General features: G+C 36.4%; 1 protein-coding gene and 1 long non-coding RNA gene across 2 annotated transcripts; one reads left to right on the top strand and one right to left on the bottom strand.

Moving 5' to 3' along the window:
• The first annotated feature begins 7655 nt into the window (after positions 1 to 7655).
• Positions 7656 to 8705, top strand: LOC133815395 (uncharacterized). Its single transcript, XM_062248242.1, has one exon. It carries the CDS (start codon positions 7656 to 7658, stop codon positions 8703 to 8705), a length of 1050 nt encoding a protein of 349 aa, XP_062104226.1.
• Positions 8706 to 13986: 5281 nt separating this feature from the next.
• LOC133819251 (uncharacterized) lies at positions 13987 to 17263 on the bottom strand. The gene is made up of 4 exons (XR_009886289.1): positions 16988 to 17263; positions 15916 to 15975; positions 15456 to 15563; positions 13987 to 14288 (listed from the first exon to the last, which is right to left on the bottom strand). It is a non-coding gene; the product is annotated as an uncharacterized LOC133819251 (long non-coding RNA).
• Between the last annotated feature and the right edge of the window lie 3034 nt (positions 17264 to 20297).

The following is a 20297-nucleotide window of genomic DNA, read 5'->3' as shown; positions in this document are numbered from 1 at the left end:
TTGGCATATCACCCTTTTTGGAGTTTTGCATATTAAAGCATTCTTGCACCTTATCAATATAAGTTGCTTAAGACAGTGCCAAAGTTTTGTTCATTTTATCTCTAAGAATTTTAATGCCTAGAACATACTTGACTTCTCCCAAATCTTTCATTTGGAATTATTCTGCTAACCAGATCTTTACCTTTGATAATGATGTTACGTCATTGCGAATCAGTAATATATCATCAACGTAAAGAACGAGGAATACTACTACACCATCTTTGATTTTTTTATAGACACAAGGTTCTTCAACGTTTTGTTCAAAACCAAACATTTTAATTGTGTCATCAAATCTAAGCTTCCAAGATCTAGAAGATTTTTTATGGACTCAAACAAGATTCTAGATCTTGGAAACTTGTTTGAGTCCATAGATGGACCTAAGAAGCTTGCAAACTTTTTGCTCTTGACCTTTTAATTCGAACCCTTCTGGTTGAGACATGTAAATGGTTTCGTGAAGGTAGCCATTCAAAAAGGTTGTTTTGACATCCATTTGCCAAATCTCATAATCTATGCATGCAGCAATGGACAAGAGTATATAAATGGATTTTAGCATGGCTATAGGAGAAAAGGTTTCTTCATAGTCAACCCCTTCTTTATGTGTGTAACCTTTGGCTACAAGCCTTGCTTTGAAAGTCTCTACTTTCCCATCCGCTCCTCTTTTCTTCTTGAATATCCACTTGCAACCAATGGGTTTGATATTCTCAGGTGGATCTTCAAGAACCCAGACAGAATTGGAATACATTGATTCCATTTCTTGGTTCATGGATTCTTGCCATTTGTCCTGGTCAGAATCATTCATTGCATCTTTAAATGTCAACGGATCATCTTTGTTTGTGTCAAACACAAGCATTTGAACTTCGTGTTCATATCGTGTGGATTGCTTACTAACCCTCCCACTACGACGAGGTTCTCTACTATTCTAACTAGAACTAGCAGTTTCCTCTTGTCATTTTTCATTGGTTGTTGCTGATGACTTTGCAACTTCATTCGAGACCATCTCCTACAGTACAACCTGACTGCGAGGTTTGTGGTTATTAACATAGTCTTGTTCAAGAAAAGTTTCATTTGTCAAAACAAATGTTTTATTTTCTATTGGACTATATAAAATTCCACCTCTAGTCTCTTTGGAATATCCCACAAACATGCACACTTCAGATCGTGATTCCAACTTCCCGATCTTTCCTTTAAGCACATGTGCAGGACACCCCCAAATTCAAAAATGGTGTAAACTAGGTTTACAGCCATTCCATAATTCCATGGGTGTCTTTTGGATAGACTTAGATGGAACAACATTCAATATGTATAAAGCACATTGAATCGCATAGCCCTAGAATGACTGTGGTAATGATGAGAAACTCATCATTAATCTAACCATATCTAATAACGTTCTATTCCGTCTTTCTGAAACACCATTTTGTTGTGGCGTTCCAGGTGCTGTGAGTTGGGATTGAATGCCATGCTCACGCATATGGTCCTCGAATTCAAAATCCAAGTACTCTCCTCCTCGATCAGATCGAAGAACTTTTAGTGATTTACCTAATTGTTTTTCAGCCTCTGCTTGAAGTTCTTTGAACTTTCCAAAAGTTTCAAATTTTCTTTGCATTAAGTATAGGTAACCATATCTTGAATAATCGCCAATGAAAGTGAGGAAGTATTCATAACCTCCTCTTTCTTGTACATTAAATGGACCGCAAACATCCGTATGTACCAGCTAAAGTGGTTCTGTAGCTCTTGAACCTTTAGCTGAGAAAGGTCTCTTGATCATTTTGTCTTCTAGACAGGATTCACAAATAGGGAGAAATCCAATAGATAGTTCTCTTAAAGGACCATCCTTTACAAGCCTATTAATTCTGTCTATACGAATATGGCCCAATCTCAATTGCCACAGATATGTTTCACTATCGAAATCAGTCTTTTGTCGTTTAATAAATCTAGGATTAGTTGTTTTAAATAATTCATAATTATAAGCAAATTTCTCTTTAGCTTGCAGTTTATAAAGCCCATCAATAAATTTTGCATAACATATCTTAAAACCATATATTGAAATAACAATTGAATTATTATTAAAAGAAATTTTAAAACTTTGTTCAAGCAACATAGAAACATAAATTAAGTTTCTGAAAAATCCAGGAATATAATAAACGTTTTCTAAAATAAGAAATTTATTCTTCTCAAATTCCAAACGGGTTGTTCCAACAGCTGCTGCAGAGACAATCTGACCACTGCCTACCCTCATAGTCACCTCTTCATCAGCAAGCTTCCTCGTCGAACTAAGAATCTGTAGAGAAAAACAAACATGGTTAGTGGCTCCTGAATCTACTATCCAGGATGAGGAATTGTCTTCCACTAAATAAGCTTCTAACACAAGTAAATCAAATTTACCTTTCTTTTTCTCTTTTAGGTTAGCGAGATACTTTGGATAGTTTCTCTTCCAGTGATCATCTACTCCACAGTGAAAAAAAGTCCCTTTAGGGGTCTTCTTTTCGGAGCTTTTGCTATTCTTGTTATCTTTGCCTTTGGATGATTTTTTAGGCTTTTTCGAATTCTTGTCTTTTTCTTTCTCCTTGTCCTTGTCCTTTCAATTTCCATTTTTTCTCTTTTTGGTTTTAGCCTTTGAAGAGGATGGGTTAGAATCAGCAACATTTGCTTCTCCTTCTTTCTGAAAACCTTTGTTAAGAGATTCATAAGTTTGCAATTCATTCAACAGTTGTGTCATGTTATATGATAATTTTTTCATGACATAGTTGGTTGTGAAACCTTTAAAAATGGAGAAAGCGATTCAAGTATAATGATTACTTGAGTCCTTTCATCAATGATTGCCCATGGATAATGGCATCTTGCATTATATTGATCATGTCTAATACATGTTCTCTGACAGAAACTCCTTTCTTCATTTTCTTGGTCATGTAGGATCTGGTGGCCTTATGCCTGCACTGATCTGACTGATGCCCGAACATATCTTGAAGGGTATCCTAGATCTCATAAGCATTTTCAGTGTTCTCAAACTTCTTTCCGAGCACATCGCTCACACTCGCAAGCATATAACACTTTGCTTTGTTATTTGATAAGATCCAATTATCAAACATTTCCCTTGTAGTTTTGGCAACAGTAGCGGGAGGGACTTCAGGACATTCCTCAGTCAAGACAAATTTGTGGTTCTCACATATTAGTACAATGTTCAAGATTGATTTCCATTTCATGTGGTTTTCACCAATCAACTTTTCATTAGCAAGTAAAGAGGATACATGATTTGAGCTAGACAAAATTGCTAAAAATAAATAAATAAACAAAAATGAATTTATGCATATAATAAATATCAGTAATTTTCGGAATAGTAAACGTGATGCATGAATGTAACAATTAAAGAACACATAAAAAATTATTACTAATTCCACGATTAATTAATTTGAACATTAATGGACCAGCCTTAGGGTAGGTCAAACTAATTCCAAATTAATTTTGAGACATTTATAAGTGAAAACTTAAATCAATATTTCTCTTTTGACTTATAAACAACCGCTTGTTTGGTCAAGAATACACTAGTCTGCTCGAAAGTCTAATGTACCTTGTGAGTGTAACCCATTATTTTAGATCAATGACTTAACTCAAGAGTGTGCCTTAGGGTCAGTCAAACTTGAAATACATCATTAAATCTTATTCTTGAAAAAGAAGTTTCCCTTGAGAATAACACAATTGGAAGCCTTCCTTAGGGGGACACAATGCCCTCTCCATGCCACCTCAGTGCCAACTAATAATGGAGAACATGGGACTTATTGTCATAACTCCCTCTCCCACTCACTATTTTAAAATATGTATTTTCTCAAAACATCCTATGCTTTTTAATTGGTTTGTAAAAATAAAGTGATCTATTTTTACCAAATGATATTCTAATAAGTACTAATCAAATTAAGTAAAATTAAAATTATAGAACTATGCCCTAATTAATTCAATTTTAATTTGCTATAATTACTAGGAATATCATTTATTATTTAATAAAACAATTTTATTAAATACTAGAAATTAAACAACTTTTAAAATCTATTTCCGCTATTGAACTAGTTAAAACTAGATTTATTATTATATGGTCCATCACATAAAGCATATAATCACAAAGGACAATCCTAAGGCATGTTTCTACTCATATGAGATGCATGCATAATTTTAAATATTGTGTGGGTTATATGTATGGCATGTCAATAAATGCATGATAAAGTATTAAACAATTTAATCACATTCCAACTTTTAAATAAATAAATACTAACTAAATAAATAAATGCGGGTTGGGTGTCTTGGATTTTTCTAGAAAAATTACAACACTTGCAATAATATACACAAAAATGTAAGAAACTAAATAAGACCTAAAGAAAAACCTAAGATTTCTAAAAATCGGGCAGGAAGACTCGTTTCCCTCTCTTCCATGGTGAAGAAGAAGAAATCAACTTGGAATCCTGTGACTCGTTCGGTTGCTCAGGGCTCGCCTTCAATCCAAGATGTGATTGACCAGGATGGATTTGTTGTTGATGATGTGCTCACTGATGGTAAAGGTCCGACTAAGGGATTGACCATAAATGCTGAAGCGGTTGGATTGACGGAAGGTGGAGAAACCCAGATTGATACGCATAAGGCTTCTGAAATGGCTACTCCGTCTAGCTGGGCAGACAAAGTGGAGGCAGGAGACTTTCAGGCATCGGCTCAAACTCACTGGAAACAATTTACAACGGGTAAACTCTTCTTTTGTGACCAGAAACTTGAATTTGCTGAACCATTGATTAAAGATGGTAAGAAGATTGCCCAGGTTGATATTGAAGAGGTGAATTTCCAATATGCTAATTGGATTTCTGCTGTTATTTGTATGGTCCTTGGTGCTAATCCTTCAATGGCTATGTTTGAAGGGTTTATCAAAAGGGTTTGGGGCCATCTAGGGATTGCTCAAATCGTCAGGATGACAATGGGGCTGACTATGGTTAAGTTTAATGATGATGCTACTCGAGACCATGTGTTGGAAAATGGTATCCTTCAATTTGATAGGAAACCAGTTATCATTCGTCCATGGACAATTGATCTAAGTGCATTTCACATTATCCGTTCAGTGCCTCTTTGGATTAGGTTACATGATTTAGGCCTTCAGTATTGGGGTAGCAAATGCCTTAGTGCTCTTGTAAGTACGATAGGAAAACCGATAATGGTAGACAAATTTACTCGAGAGCGATCTAGAGTTCAATTTGCAAGGGTCCTGGTGGAGATGAATATCATAGATAATCCTCCTAGGATTATACAATACTTGAATGAACATGGTCAGCTTATAGAACAAGGGGTGGACTACGAATGGCTTCCTGTTAAATGTAAAACTTGCTCAGGTTATGGTCATTCCATGGTAGACTGCCGAAGGGAGATTAAAACTCAGTGGATCAAGAAGGACAATCCACCTAAAACTTCTCCTGAGGAAGGGCGGGACAAGGATGAACAACCTTTGGGTGAACTACCTGATCTTCCTAAGGATTTGGCTAAAGCTCCTACTATTACTGAGGGTCAGAATACTAGTGATACGGGTTGAAAATCTCCAAAGAAAGTGGTTCCTCTGTCCAAACAAGGGCCAACAGAGAGTAAGAACAATAGAGCAAGTAAAGTTTCTGTTGAACCAGGCCAGAATCGGACAAATTATTTTGTGGTGCTCCAAGAGCAGATAGAGGGGGAGAAAAGTGGTATTGCTAATGTTAGCTCTTCTTATGGATAATTGTAATATATTGAGCTAGAACTTAAGGGGGTTGAATGGTCCTAAAAAGCAGACTGCTGTTTTAGATGTTTGTAGTAGGAATAAAGTGGGGGTTGGAGCTCTCTTGGAAACTAAAATGAGGGGGAATAAAGTCATGGAGTTGATGGTTAATAAGTTTATGAACTATGATTATTATTCCAGTCCTATTACTGAAGGTAGAATATTGATCATATGGAGGAAGATGTTTGTCAAGGTTATTGTTCTTGAGGAGACAAATCAATATGTCCATTATTATGTTAAAATGGCTGGTCAGAGACATCCATTTAGTGCTACATTTGTTTATGGGCTCAATACTATGGAGGACTAGAAGATTTTATGGCAAAGATTACCTAAGCTTTCTCTTCCAGCCACTTCTTGGGTTATCTTGGGAGATTTTAATGCAATATTTACTGCTAAAGATAGAAATGGAGGTAAGCCTATGTCCAAATCGGAATTGTTAGATTCTTCTCAGTGGCTTGCTGGGAATCAAATGGATTCACTTAAAAGTACTGGTTCTTTCTTTACTTGGACAAATAATCAAGATGGGTCAGCTCGTATATACTCTAAAATAGACCATGTCTTTGCTAACGAGGATTGGCTGGATTTTTTTCCTAATACAACAACTATTTTTAGTTGGGAAACAGTTTCTAAAGATTTTAAAGAGGTGGCTTTGACTAGTTGGAGGAAGCCGATTAATGGGACTGGTTTGAAGGCTATCTATCTGAAGACAATGCAGCTGAAACATAAGTTGAAGAGATTAGATAGGGACCATATTGGAGACATAGGAGTGCAATTTTAGATGGAAAAAGATCAATACCAGGCAGCTCTATTCCACGCGCAGCAACATCCCCGAGACCTTACTCTTCAAGAAAAAGCCAAGGCTGCTGCTGAAGCTTTCACAACTCAGAAGCAAATGTATCATAGCTTCTTGGCTCAAAGAATAAAACTTACTTGGTTAAGGAAGGGTGACATGAATACTGCTTATTTTCATGCTTGTTTAAAAAAGCGCAAGAAAGAGAATAGAATAACTACTTACATAACTGAACAAGGTAGGGTGGTTGATAACTTTCCTGAAGTGGTTTCTCATTTTCTGGATCACTTTAGAAGTTTTATGGGTAGTCCTAGTTCAGTTACTAAGAAGATAAATCTGTATTGTGTGGAGATGGGATCCAAACTTTCAATTAACCAGCAACTTCATTTGTTGAAGCCTTTCTCTCACAAGGAAATACGAGATGCATTGTTTAGCATTCCCAACATCAAATCCCCGGGTCCAGATGCGTTTGGTTCTACTTTTTTCAAGGTGTTATGGTTGGAAATTGGTAGTGAAATATGTAGAGCAGTAGGACAGTTCTTTGAGACAGGCAGTTTTCCTGAGGAGCTTCATAATACTACTTTGTCCTTGGTCCCTAAAACTGACAATCCTTCTTGGGCTGTGGACTATAGGCCTATTGCTTGTTGTTCTACCATATACAAGTGTATTTCAAATCTACTATGTTCTCGTTTGGCCAGGGTCCTTCCTAATCTGGTTTAATTAAATTAGGGAGCTTTTGGTCAAGGTAGATCAATAGCTCATAATATCTTGATATTCCAAGATCTTATCAAGAATTCTGGGAGAACTTCTACCTCGCCTAGATGTGCTATTAAAATTTAATTAAGTAAAGCGTATGACACATTTGATTGGTGGTTTCTTGAGGATCTCCTAAAGGCTTTGTGTTTTCCTATGAGATTTATAGGCTGGATTATGACATGCTTAAAAAACACATCATATTTCTTGCTTATGAATGGAAGGGTTCAAGGCAGTTTTAAGGGTGAGAAGGGGCTTCGTCAAGGGGATCCTATGTCGTTTCTTTTGTTTGTTTTAATCATGGAATATCTTACTCGGAGTCTTCAATTGGCAGCTCAAGATTCTGCTTTCAGATTTCACCCTATGTGTAAAAGTCTTAAACTTCTTAGTTTATGTTTTGCATATGATCTGATTTTATTTTGTAAAGGATCTCTTTCTGCTGTTCGAGTGCTCAAGGATGCTCTAGGGGAGTTCAGTTCTGCTACAGGGCTCCATATTAATGCTATCAAATCTCATATATTCTTTGGGGGAGTTTCTGCTGCTGATAGACAGATCATAGCTGCTGAGATACAACTTACAGAAGGGACATTTCCTCTTAAATATCTAAGTGTTCCTATGAGACCAACTAAATGGAAGCATGAAGACTGTGACATTATCATCCAAAAATTCAAAATGCGGTTACATACATGGGCTATACATTTATCCTTTGCTGGCAGAATCCAACTCATTCATTCAGTTCTCTTTGGGCTGAGGAACTACTGGATGAGCATTTTTGTGTTTCCCCAAAGTATTATTAAGGAAGTTAAAAAACTTTGTCGCAGCTTTCTCTGGGGAGTTAATGGTAATAGAAACAAGATTCACATGGCATCTTGGACGAAGGTTTTTCTTCCTAAAGCTTATGGAGGTCTCGAGTTTAGAATTGGTTCAGTTTGGAACCGATCCATCTTAGCAACGTATATTTGGGCCATTTCTGAGAAGCATGATGTGCTTTGGGTCAAATGGATTAATTCTATCTATTTGAAAGACTCAAATTTCTGGTCTTACAAGCTGCCACCTGATACAAGCTGGTATTGGAGGAAGTTATGTAATTTGAGGGCAAAATTCAGTTGTGATGAGGTAAAAGCTGCTGGTGCTTCAGGGAAGTTTCAAACCTCTAAATTGTACAACAATACTCTTTGCCAACAACAGGTAGGCTATCATCATACTGTTTGGTGTCAGTTGTCTATCCCTAAACACAGGTTTCTGCTATGGCAAGTAGTTAACTCTCAGCTGCTTACCCGAGATAACATGCTCAGTTTTTGTGTGCCTCTTGAGTCGCTTATGTGTCCTGTTTGTGGTAGCTCTGCTTAAGAGTCACTCGCATCTGTTCTTTGAGTGCTATCTATACAAGCAGGTTACAGATATAATCTTTGATTGGATGGGATTTAAAGCCTGGCATAAAGAGTTTGCTGGTTGGACGGTTTGGCTTGATAGCAGAAAACCAGGAATCCTTTTTTCTATCACTAATATGATATTGGCTACTATTATCTATAGCATTTGGAGGAACCGAAACAGGTGTATATTTGATGGAGTTACATGGACCGCTGATTGTCTTGCCACTGAGATTATGACTATAATTCAATACAAATTATTCATTGTAAAAAATAGAAAATTATCTTTACAGGAACAAAGATTTATAGACAAGATCACAATGTAATTAGTTTGGGTGGGTTGATTTTATTGCCTTTGTTTGTACGGTTTTGGTGGGGTTTTTACCTTGTTTAGGTGTATTGGTTGGTTGATTAATGAAGTTCAATTCCTTCTTGATCAAAAAAATCAATAAGACCTAAATAGATCTTTATCTTCAACTTTGGGCATTCATAAGTCGTCTTAATCCATTAAGCAACTTATCCATTTAATTTTGAATTAAAATAACCTTTAATTATCTTTAAAAATTAAGAATAATTAACTTGGGCTTTAATGCCCGATAAGTTATTAGGCCCAGTTTGAATTTGGGCTCATACAATTAATTCAAAATAAAACAATTTTAATTATGGGCTTGTTACACCCAGATTTCGAGAATGGGAACATTGATCTCGAAACTCAGGCTCATAAGGTGTATGCTCGAGATTAGCACGGTCGTCATGAGACCCGCAAGTCAGGGACAGTCTCGCTAAAGCACCAAGTGGCAACCTCGGATTGGTGAACTTGGAAACTATGTGGTCTCAGAGGTGCTCTGAGGTTATAAGTTAGGTTCGCAACTCACAGTAGCAATGGTTCAACACTTGAATAAACTTCTTAATTCATTTCCTGCCCTCAGACAAGACGGTTCGAGCTCGAGAGGTGTAAGCTTGAAGAGGATGGTTTCGTCAATAATTACTTATTAGGAGCATAGGTGAACCAAGATGACGAGTCGTAATAGGCAAACGGTCTTGAAGGCACATAAATCTGGTGTCTAAGCTCGTCGACTGTGTGTGAACGTATTTATTGTTATAAATTCCCTATGTTTAAGGGATCTGATGTAATTTGTTATTAAATTCCACATATGATGGGATATTACCGCATACGTGATAACTGTATGCAGTTAATGGAATTATATGATTTGATTTGTAGAATAACTTCCCAAAATATGTGGGAAGAGAATCAGACAACCCCTCTATAAATAGAGTGGGATAATTCATTTGTATGGACCGAAAGATTGATATTGGAAAAACTCTATACAATTGCTTCAAGAAAGCTATCAGAGAATTCTAAAGAGTTAATAATACAGACTCGTGGACTAGGCAGATTTAAACTGCTGAACCACGTAAAAGATCATTTTTACATTTTTTATTTACTCTGGTATATTTTGTTTACTCACTCTTCTTCTTTATGTTGACGAAAAACGGCGTCAACAGTTTGGTGCTTTCATTGAGAGCTATTAAACAAGACGTGAGCCTGTTTAGTGAGAAAGCCTCTCAAATCATCAATGGCCGCTGCAAGTAACCCCAATACAAGTGAGCGACCAATGCTCAATATACTCGAGGAGGAGATTCCTCATGACGAGAAATACCCACGACGGCCTGGAAAGCAACCCATGGTGGATCCCGATCCCGAAGAAAGGAGTGATTCATCCAACTCTCGAGGGTCGCCTGCCTCCAAGCCTGACGAGGATATGTATTACAACCCTGAAAGGTATGTTCCAATTGTGGAGCTTGAAAATCGCCAATTCCGCAAACAATTGACAGAAGCAACGAAACGCAATGAAGAGTTAACCATACTGGCTGCTAGCACCCAGGCCCCTCCTCAGAGGCCTAGGGTACGTCCACGTGGAAGCACGACCTCCAGGAGCAGGTGCCACCACCGGCATCCCAGCCTGTTCAGCCAAGGCCCCGGAGGAGTAACCGGACTGAGGGTACTGCCAACCCGACCGCAGAAGCACAAACAAGAACGAGAAATAACCGAGCCCTCTCAGTGGCTCAGACCCAAAATCCTGATGTTGCGCAGAACAGCCCGAAGCCTGACCGAGAAAATTCAGGACCATCTAGGCCCAACAATGGGAGACAACCACCATCTCCCATAAGACACCAACAATTACCAATAAGGCACCCCTCGCCAATCCAGGAAGTTCCACGACTTGCACATCGAGATGGAAATCGACGAGCTAGGCACGGACAGGGGAGTGAAAGAGAGGCATCCCGAGATCGCAGGGCTCCTCAGCCTACGAGGAGCCAAATGTCACGATCACAACTGCTGGGACAAGGAGGCTAGCAGGAAACCCACCTCGTAACAACTGAGCGACGAGCCATGTAAGTGAAAGCTCATATTACACTAGTTCCGTGAGCATTTACAGCACAGAACCAAGGAATGTCGGGAGTCGAGGAAACCACCTTGATCTATGAGAACACTTAAACCACAATCAGGGACGTGACAATCCCCCAAACCCTGATCTGCGAAACCATCTAAATGGCCGTAAACAACTAGTTTACAATCCTGCACCGAGACAGGGAATTGGAGTGTTTATCAACGATAACCAGCCCCCTTAGGTCTAGGCTAGGCCTCTCGTGGATTTAGCCCAAGAAAGGATTGAACAATTGTAAAAAGCATTTAGGCTCTTACAGAACGAGAAAAACCGGGAGAAGGATGAAGAGTTTGATGAGTAGCTAGAGCCATTTGCCCCGCATATCTCCAACACCCTGTTTCCTCAGGGATTTAGAATACCTCATTTCCCGCCATTTGACGAAAACTCAAATCCATATAGCCATCTGAGCACGTTCAACACTATCATACGAGCCAGCAATGTGGGCTACGAGCTCAGATGTATGCTGTTCCCAGCAACACTTACAGGACCAGCAAAAAATTGGTTTGAGAAGTTCAAAAGGCATTAGATCGCTTCTTGGGATCAATTCTCTAGGGATTTTAAAAAACAATTTAAATCTATGGTTGGCATTAGGCCCGAGGCTTCAGCCTTGACCAACGTCCGACAACAACAAAACGAGTCACTAAAAAGTTAACCTCACGAGGTTTAACTTAGAAGTGGCTCGAGCTCGAGATGTCGACGATAATGGTCACCTGATGGCAGTTAGAGCTGGCGTAATGCGGGGAAGTCCCCTCTTGGAAGACTTACAAAGGAAACATGTCAGGTCTTTAACCGAGTTCAATTGAAGAGCCCAGAGATTTGTCAATGTAGAAGAGGCGAGGTCAGCACTGAACATGACCTCTCAGCCCGTAACTACAATGTCGAACGCAAACTCTGCTCTGACCTCGGCAGACCCCTAAACTTCGAAACCCTCCGGGGACAACCCTTCTAAAAGGAAGAAAAATGAAGGGAATAACCTCGAGGCAGATGGGGGAAATAAGAAGAAAGGGGAAAGATACTTCTTTATATACAAAGTGTATACCGAGCTCAACGAGTCTCAGGTGAACATCTACCCGGCTAATGAAAACCAGGTTCCATTCAGACAACCTGACCCCATGAGGAACCAAAAAGCAAAGAAAGATTCTAATAAATACTGTATATTTCACCGAGATATTGGACATACAACCGATGAGTGTTGACAATTAAAAGACAAGATCGAAGGTTTGATCTCGAGGGGTTATTTCATAAAATATGTAAGAAATTGAAACCCCAATCAGGCTTCCACCAGCTAAAGGGCAGCGGCTGCACCACCTACCCAAAACAATAACTCCCAAGCTCGGGAGGATGAGCGACCCCCTCCGATTGATGATGAAGATGTAATAACCATCTCGGGGGGACCCCATATCACAGGATCGGGCAAGAATGCCCAAAAGAGATATGTAAATGAGCTCAAGACAGGTGATGGTTCCCCCTACGAACCCGAACCAAGAGCTCCAAAATAACAAAGGGTTGAAACTCAAACTATAACCTTTACTGAAGAGGACGTATCACATGTCCAATGTCCTCATAATGACCCCCTAGTCATAACCCTCCAGCTCGCGAACAAGAGGGTACACCGAGTCCTGATTGATAACAGGAGCTCGGTGAATATCCTCTATAAAGCCACTTTAGATAAGATGGGACTTGCGCTTCACGACCTAAAAGCCTGTGCAAACACGCTGTACGGTTTTCAGGAGAATGGATTGCCTGTATGGGATCCATTGAACTCTCTGAGACCTTGGGAGACTATCCAATCTCTGTAACCAAGATGATGGAGTTCTTCGTGGTGGATCTCCCATCTACCTACAATATACTGCTCGGGAGACTCGCCCTAGTAGGGTTGGGGGCAATATCATCTGTTAGACACTTGGCCATCAAGTTCCCGACTTCTAGTGGCATCGGGATGCTGAAAGGGGACCAGCTTGCGGGGAGGGAATGCTATAGCATCTCTGTTAGAGGAAAGAAGCAAACAAGCGCACAGGCACTTGTAATAATACATAACAAGGATGGGACGATCTTCAAGATAGATGAAGAGATCGACCTAAGAATAGAGGAAAGAACTGACCTCGAACCTCTAGAGGAGCTTGAGGAGGTCAAGCTCAAAGACCCCCACAAAGATGGTAAAGGTGGGCAAGAATCTTTCTAAAGAAGCGAAATAGCAATTAATTCGCTTCTTAAAATAAAACCAGGATGTATTCGCGTGGTCGCATTCAGACATGGTGGGAATCATTCCAAATGTCATGAGTCATGCACTAAACATCGAAAAGAGCTTCCCCCGAAGCAGCAAAAGCGAAGACTCCTGGACGACGACAGAAAGAAGGCCCTCAAATTGCATAAGAAGTCGGTTAAAAACCGACCTATAAACGTTCATAAGTCAGTTTGGAACCGACCTCCCATGCAATGACTTACCATGTAAACACATGGTAGGTCGGTTGGCGCCAAACCGACCTATGGTGTACAACATGGTAAGTCAGTTGTACAACCGACCTATAGTGTACAACATGATAGGTCGGTTGTTCAACTGACCTATGGTGTACAACCTGGTAGGTCAGTTGTACAACCGTCCTATAGCGTACAACATAGTAGGTCGGTTGTCCAACTAACCTCTGGTGAACAACATAGTAGGTCGGTTGTCCAACTAACCTATGGTGAACAACATAGTAGGTCGGTTGTCCAACTGACTTGTAGTATTCTGTTTTTTTTCTTCATATTAACCTGTATTTTTTTCATATTAACTTATAGAACCCTCACACTATTGAAATCGAGCACCAAATAAAATAGAACCAATATCAAAATTACTAAAGTCACAAATAAATAAAATACACTTAACATCACCAATATATATATCAATAAATTTACAATATTTAGATCTTTGAAAAATCAATCTTAAATCTATACAATTTTACAATATTCAATATATATATATAACACAAATGTAGACACTCAGATCTATGCAAATTTACATTTATAACTCATAGTAAAAATACCCAACTCCAACCGTAAGAAGCAGAGCAACGAACTTCATGACCGCCACAAGCACTTCGATAGGCGCCAACATCATTCTTTGTTGTACCAATCTGAAATTACATTCAGGTATATAAGAAATCATTGCATTAAAATCTCTATAAATGACTCAATATAATAAATTATAGTGAAATTTACATATGCTCTGTTACATAGAGTTGATAAAAGAAATTTGTTGCCTAGTGATAATAGAAAAAATAGCATAATCCAAGTGTAGAGGTGATGCATAAACTGAACTTAATATAGTATCTCTCACAAGAATTATAATTCATGAAATAAACAAATTTATAAACATAAGTTTGTGTCCTATATTACTGCACTACAAGAATATAGAAACAAAAATGAGAACTATAAGTTTAATTTTTTTCTAAAACCATCTCAGTTCAAAACAAGTGCAATTACTAGAGAAGTATTCACCTCCAATACAATTCCAAATAAAGAATGCCTAATAGAAAATGAAATCTTCAATGAAAAATATACACTCGATCCCTCTGTCTATACATTATCAGAAATTACTTGTATTTATTTTCATGTACCCCTGAACTATGTTTAAGTACAATTCTAGATCCCTCTGACTCAATTTAGCATTTGTAACTTTTAAAGAGAATACGAATTGTGAGAAGTTGTCTGGACTTTAGAGATTGAAATACATCACTCAATCATATCAGTTAAACAAATTTAACCAAATCCAAGTGATTGAATAAGCTATAAGCAAAAAGGAAATAGTGATCCAGAATCCCATGCATACAAAAACACCCAGAAACGATTTCAAGTAACTAAAAAAAATCTTGAAACTTTAGAAAGAAACCCGTGTTCTCCAACTACATGAAATAAAAAATTCTATACACCCATAAGGAAAACTCATCATATGTTTCAAGAAATCAATAACACAGAATAGCTGCAAAAAATTGAAAGAATCAATACTTCTCTAACAACTTGTCAAAACAGAGCAAAGGAAAATTGATCATTGAAATGTCCAAATCAAAACTCTAATGTAATTATGTAAGTCACTATTAAAGAAAAAAATGAATGTGTGAAATTAGTAAAACCATATACGTCCAAGTCAAAACTTATTCATTGGCTTCTGAACAATGATTCCCAATATAAAAAAATATAACAAAAAAAAAATTAGTGATCATCCCAAATTTATTTATTAAGTTTCTATTTTCCAGAAAAAATAGCAAATGTCTAAAAAATGATATTGGGATCCTTATGCATACCTTAGCTGAGGATGAAACTTCTGCAAAAGATCCTTCAAATCCCTTTGGTGTCTATATTCACAAGTTAAGCCTAACAATCACACAATGTTTATATTTACAATCTATGCCCTGAAATAACACAAGAAGTTTGAGAAATAAGATAAATGTAAAATAAGAGGATTAAAATAACTGACATTTGTATCTTGGCATATATTACTTATACATATATATTATATTTTTTATAATATATTCTAACAAATCAAAGCATTATTATAGAAAAAAGATATAGAAAATAAATAGCATTATATGAGCATATAAATATACAAATAGCACTATATGAGCATATCAATATATATATTTATAGGATGTGATCAAACTTAAAATTAGTGGTACTATAATATGTAGGAGTTCCTACTTGAGCACTTTTCTCTGTTTTTTTTTTTTTTTACCATTCTAGCTAATAAATAAAAAAGTTACCTACTTTTGGTAGTACCAGGGTCTTAATGTAACATGGAGCTCTTTCATCTGTGTCCTCACTATGCTGCATATCACGTACAAAAATCATAAAGTTAATTGGCTAATCATATAATATGTAGGATTTGTTCCATGGAAAGCATGTGATCAATGAAGGCAGCCAAAGAATATCCATTATGCTTGTTCTGTTATATTATCTAGCATTACTTAAGGCTTTAACTTTTAATAATTATTTATACTAAAAAAACAAGGCCCAAAAAGAAAAACTAATATATTGTTTGATATAAACTTCAAACTTTCAAAGAAAATTGCCAGTCTTGAATGCAGCCACAGTTTGTCAACAAATACCATTGAAACTAGTTGGTATTATATGAATCACTCAAACATATTAAGACACAAGTCAATGCACAACACCAACTATAAGACTTGCTTGCAGAAGGAAATTGACCAGAAAATGGGAACAAAGCTTCCTAGATTTTCTTTCTACTTTTTTTTTTCCATAGTTTTACTGGTAAACATAAGCAAATAGAAAGCAGAGAGAAATAATGATTTGCCTGCCTGAGTGAGACCACCTTGCTTTTGACCCAAAGTGAGGCCTAAAGGCTTGTCGACCTCAACCTCTCAACAATTATTCTACTGCTTTGACATTAAGCCATACCCTTTACTACTAAAACCAACAAATTATATACCAAATCAAAACAACAATTAGATTTTTCAAAAAAGAATATCTTAATACCATTTCCATATCTTAACATGGAAAATGCCTTGTTTATACATACCAAAATCAAAACCCACAACCATTAACAATTTTATAATTAATATATTAGTAATCAAAGATTTTCAAATGGTACTACTTATATTATGCAAAAGAAGGTGTTGATTTTATGTTTTTTAACATATTATTAAGAAACAAGATTATAAATTGCTCAATTTGCTCTTCTAAGCATAATACAAACCCGATATACCAAAACAAACATTTAATTTAACTTGTATTAATTAAAATAAACAAGCTCTTCTGCATAATATATACAAACCCAAAACACAAAAAAAAAAAAACCATTGAACTGAAAAAAAAATACCATGGAAAAGAAAGATTCCCCCTTGAAATCCTTATCCGGGAAATACTCAGATGACGAAAACGTTAGAGAGGTGTAAGAGCAGCAGAGGGTGAGAGACACTGAATGTAAGAGTGTGAGAGGTTGAGAGAGGTTGTGGCTGAAGATTATTTTTGGGAGAAGGTTTTCAGAAAGGGTGAGATAAAGATGAAAGGGGTTTGAGAAAATAGGGTTTCTTTTCTCTAAATTGTGTTGAGAAAGAAATGAAAAATAAAGCGGGAATTTAGAAAATTTTCCCACCATCATTTCGTGATGGAAAAGTATTTTATAATGACAGAGGTCGATTCTACCCAACCGACGTACAACGTGACAAGACAAGTCATATCTCACACAATCGACCTACCATGACATCTAAAAAATTATTAAAGATATACTCTAAATTATTTTATGAAATTTTTTATTTTAATTAAAATAATTTTTTATTCAAAAAAATTAAATTATTTTTTTTAATTACAAATAATTTATTAATTTATTTATATTTCAAAAATTATAATATAAGTAATATTAATAAGTATATTTTTTTATATACTTATTTCATACCCAAATAAATTATATATATGTATTGTTTAAATAAATTAATATATTTTAAATTTTCAATAATATAAAACAAATTAGAGTATCTTTAATAATGTATTTTTATAATGACATGGTTGGTTGGTTCTACACAACCGACCTACCATGTCACATGAGAAGTCATTTCCCACACAACCGACTTACTATGTCATCTAAAAAATTATTAAAGAGATATTCTAAATTATTTTATAAAGTTTTTTATTTTAAATTATAAATATTATTAAATTAAATTATTTTCATGTTTATAAAAATGAAATTAATTTTTTAATTACAATTAATTTATTAATTTATTTATATTTCAAATATTATTATATATGTAATATTAATAAGTATATTTTTTTTATACTTATTTCATATCCAAATAAATTATATATATGTATTGTTTAAATAAATTAATATATTTTAAAATTTCAATAATATAAAACAAATTAGAGTATCTTTAATAATATATTTTTATAATGACGTGGTAGGTCGATTCTACACAACCGACCTACCATGTCACATGAGAAGTCATTTCCCACACAACCGACCTACCATGTCATCTAAAATATTATTAAAGAGATACTCTAAATTATTTTATAAAGTTTTTTATTTTAAATTATAAATACTATTAAATTAAAATATTTTCTTGTAAATAAAAAATTAAATTAATTTGTTTTAATTACAAATAATTTATTGTTTTATTTATATTTAAAAAATTATAATATATGTAATATTAATAAATATATTATTTTATAATTATTTCATACTGAAATAATTATATATATATGTATTGTTTAAATAAATTAATATATTTTAAAATTTCAATAATATAAAACAAATTACACTATCTTCAATAATGTATTTTTATAATGACATGGTAGGTCGGTTCTACACAACCGACCTACCATGTCACATGAGAAGTCATTTCCCACACCACCGACCTATCATTTAATCTAAAATATTATTAAAGAGATACTCTAAATTATTTTATAAAGCTTTTTATTTTAAATTATAAATACTATTAAATTATATTATTTTTTTGTTTATAAAAAATTAAATTAATTTGTTTTAATTACAAATAATTTATTAATTTATTTATATTTCAAAAATTATAATATATGTAATATTTATAAGTATATATTTTGTTATACTTATTTCATACCTAAATAAATTATATATATGTATTGTTTAAATAAATTAATATATTTTAAAATTTCAATAATATAAAACAAATTATAGTATTATTATACCCAGATTTCGAGCTATGTTAAATATGACCTCGAAAGTTGGATTCACAAACAAGTGGACTCATAAAGTTGGAAGTATGCTCCAGGATTAAATATCGAGCCTGCAGGACGTAGACGACCTCGAATATGGTGACCTCAGAGTGTTTATGATCTCGAAAGGCAGCTCCGGGGAAGCATTCATCTTCAGGGATGACCTCGGATCAGGGGTCCCGAGCTCCACGCACATACGATCTCGAAAGCCATGTGACCTCGGGAGATATCTCTAGCTCGAAAGATGACGGGAAACCTGGGAGGCTAAAGCCTTAGAGATACGTGATAACCACCTTGACTATATATATGTGATGTCTATGCGAAATGTAATCCTCATTTATTATTGTAAATCCCCTAGAATCGTGGGATTTTATTTGGTCAGTTATACATCCCCTGGTCTTTAGGGGGCGTTTCCTTTTATATCTGATTATGGGCATTTAAAGCCATTTATTTGATTTACACAAAAAGAGTAACTACCCAAAATATGTGGGATAGTATTATTCGATCTTCTCTATAAATAGAGAGGCCATGCACCATTGTAAAAGACCGAAATTTTGAACCTTGAGAGGATATTCTGGAGAATTCATTCCTGAAGAATTTCCAGAGATAATCTTGAGTTTAATAACAGAGACTCGTGGACTAGGCAGATTTAACTGCTGAACCACGTAAAAATCGTGTGTTTGTATTGTCTTATTTCAATTGGCCATTATCAGTTACTGTTTATGTGCTCTTCTTTCACTGTTTGGCGAAAAACGGCGTCAACAGTTTGGTGCTTTCATTGAGAGCCTTAAGCATCCATCCCTAAAAAAGTCATGGCCACAAACAATCAGAACACCCCTGAGGAAAATTACCCAAGACGTCCTGGAAAACAACCAATGGAGAACCCGGATGTTGAAGAGAGAAGTGGGTCCTCCGATTCCCGGGGACCACCTCCTCTGCCAAGAGATGAGGATATGTATTACAATCCTGAGCGGTACGTTCCTATTGTGGAACTTGAAAACCAACAACTGAAGCAGCTGTTGGCAGAAGCTAACAAACGGAATGAGGAGTTGACAAGGATAGCCGCAGAGGCGCAGGTGGCTCAGCCCCCGCCTCCGCGCGAAAACCAAGTCCCTCCTCCAAGGGACGTGCATGTTCCTCCCCGGCAACCCCGCGGGCGTCCACGAAAGGATGCTGCCACAAGGAGGCCGACTCAACCTCCGGCACCAGCAGAACCATCCGCTCCTCCTAGGCCCCAGAGGAATACTCGAGCTCGGGTCCCGCCTAACCCGCCTGTGGAAGTGCCTACAGGAGCTGAAAATAACCGAACCCCTGCAGAGGCTCGGACTCAGGTACTTAGGAGCGCACCGAATGCGACTGACCCATCTCGGGAAAATTCTGGACCCTCCAGGCCGCGACAATGGTGGTAGCCACCGTCGCCTATACTGTTCCCTCCGTCACCC

Source organism: Humulus lupulus, chromosome 2 (assembly GCF_963169125.1).
Source record: "Humulus lupulus chromosome 2, drHumLupu1.1, whole genome shotgun sequence".
Lineage (NCBI taxonomy): Eukaryota > Viridiplantae > Streptophyta > Magnoliopsida > Rosales > Cannabaceae > Humulus > Humulus lupulus.
This window is presented reverse-complemented; position numbering and strand designations above follow the sequence as displayed.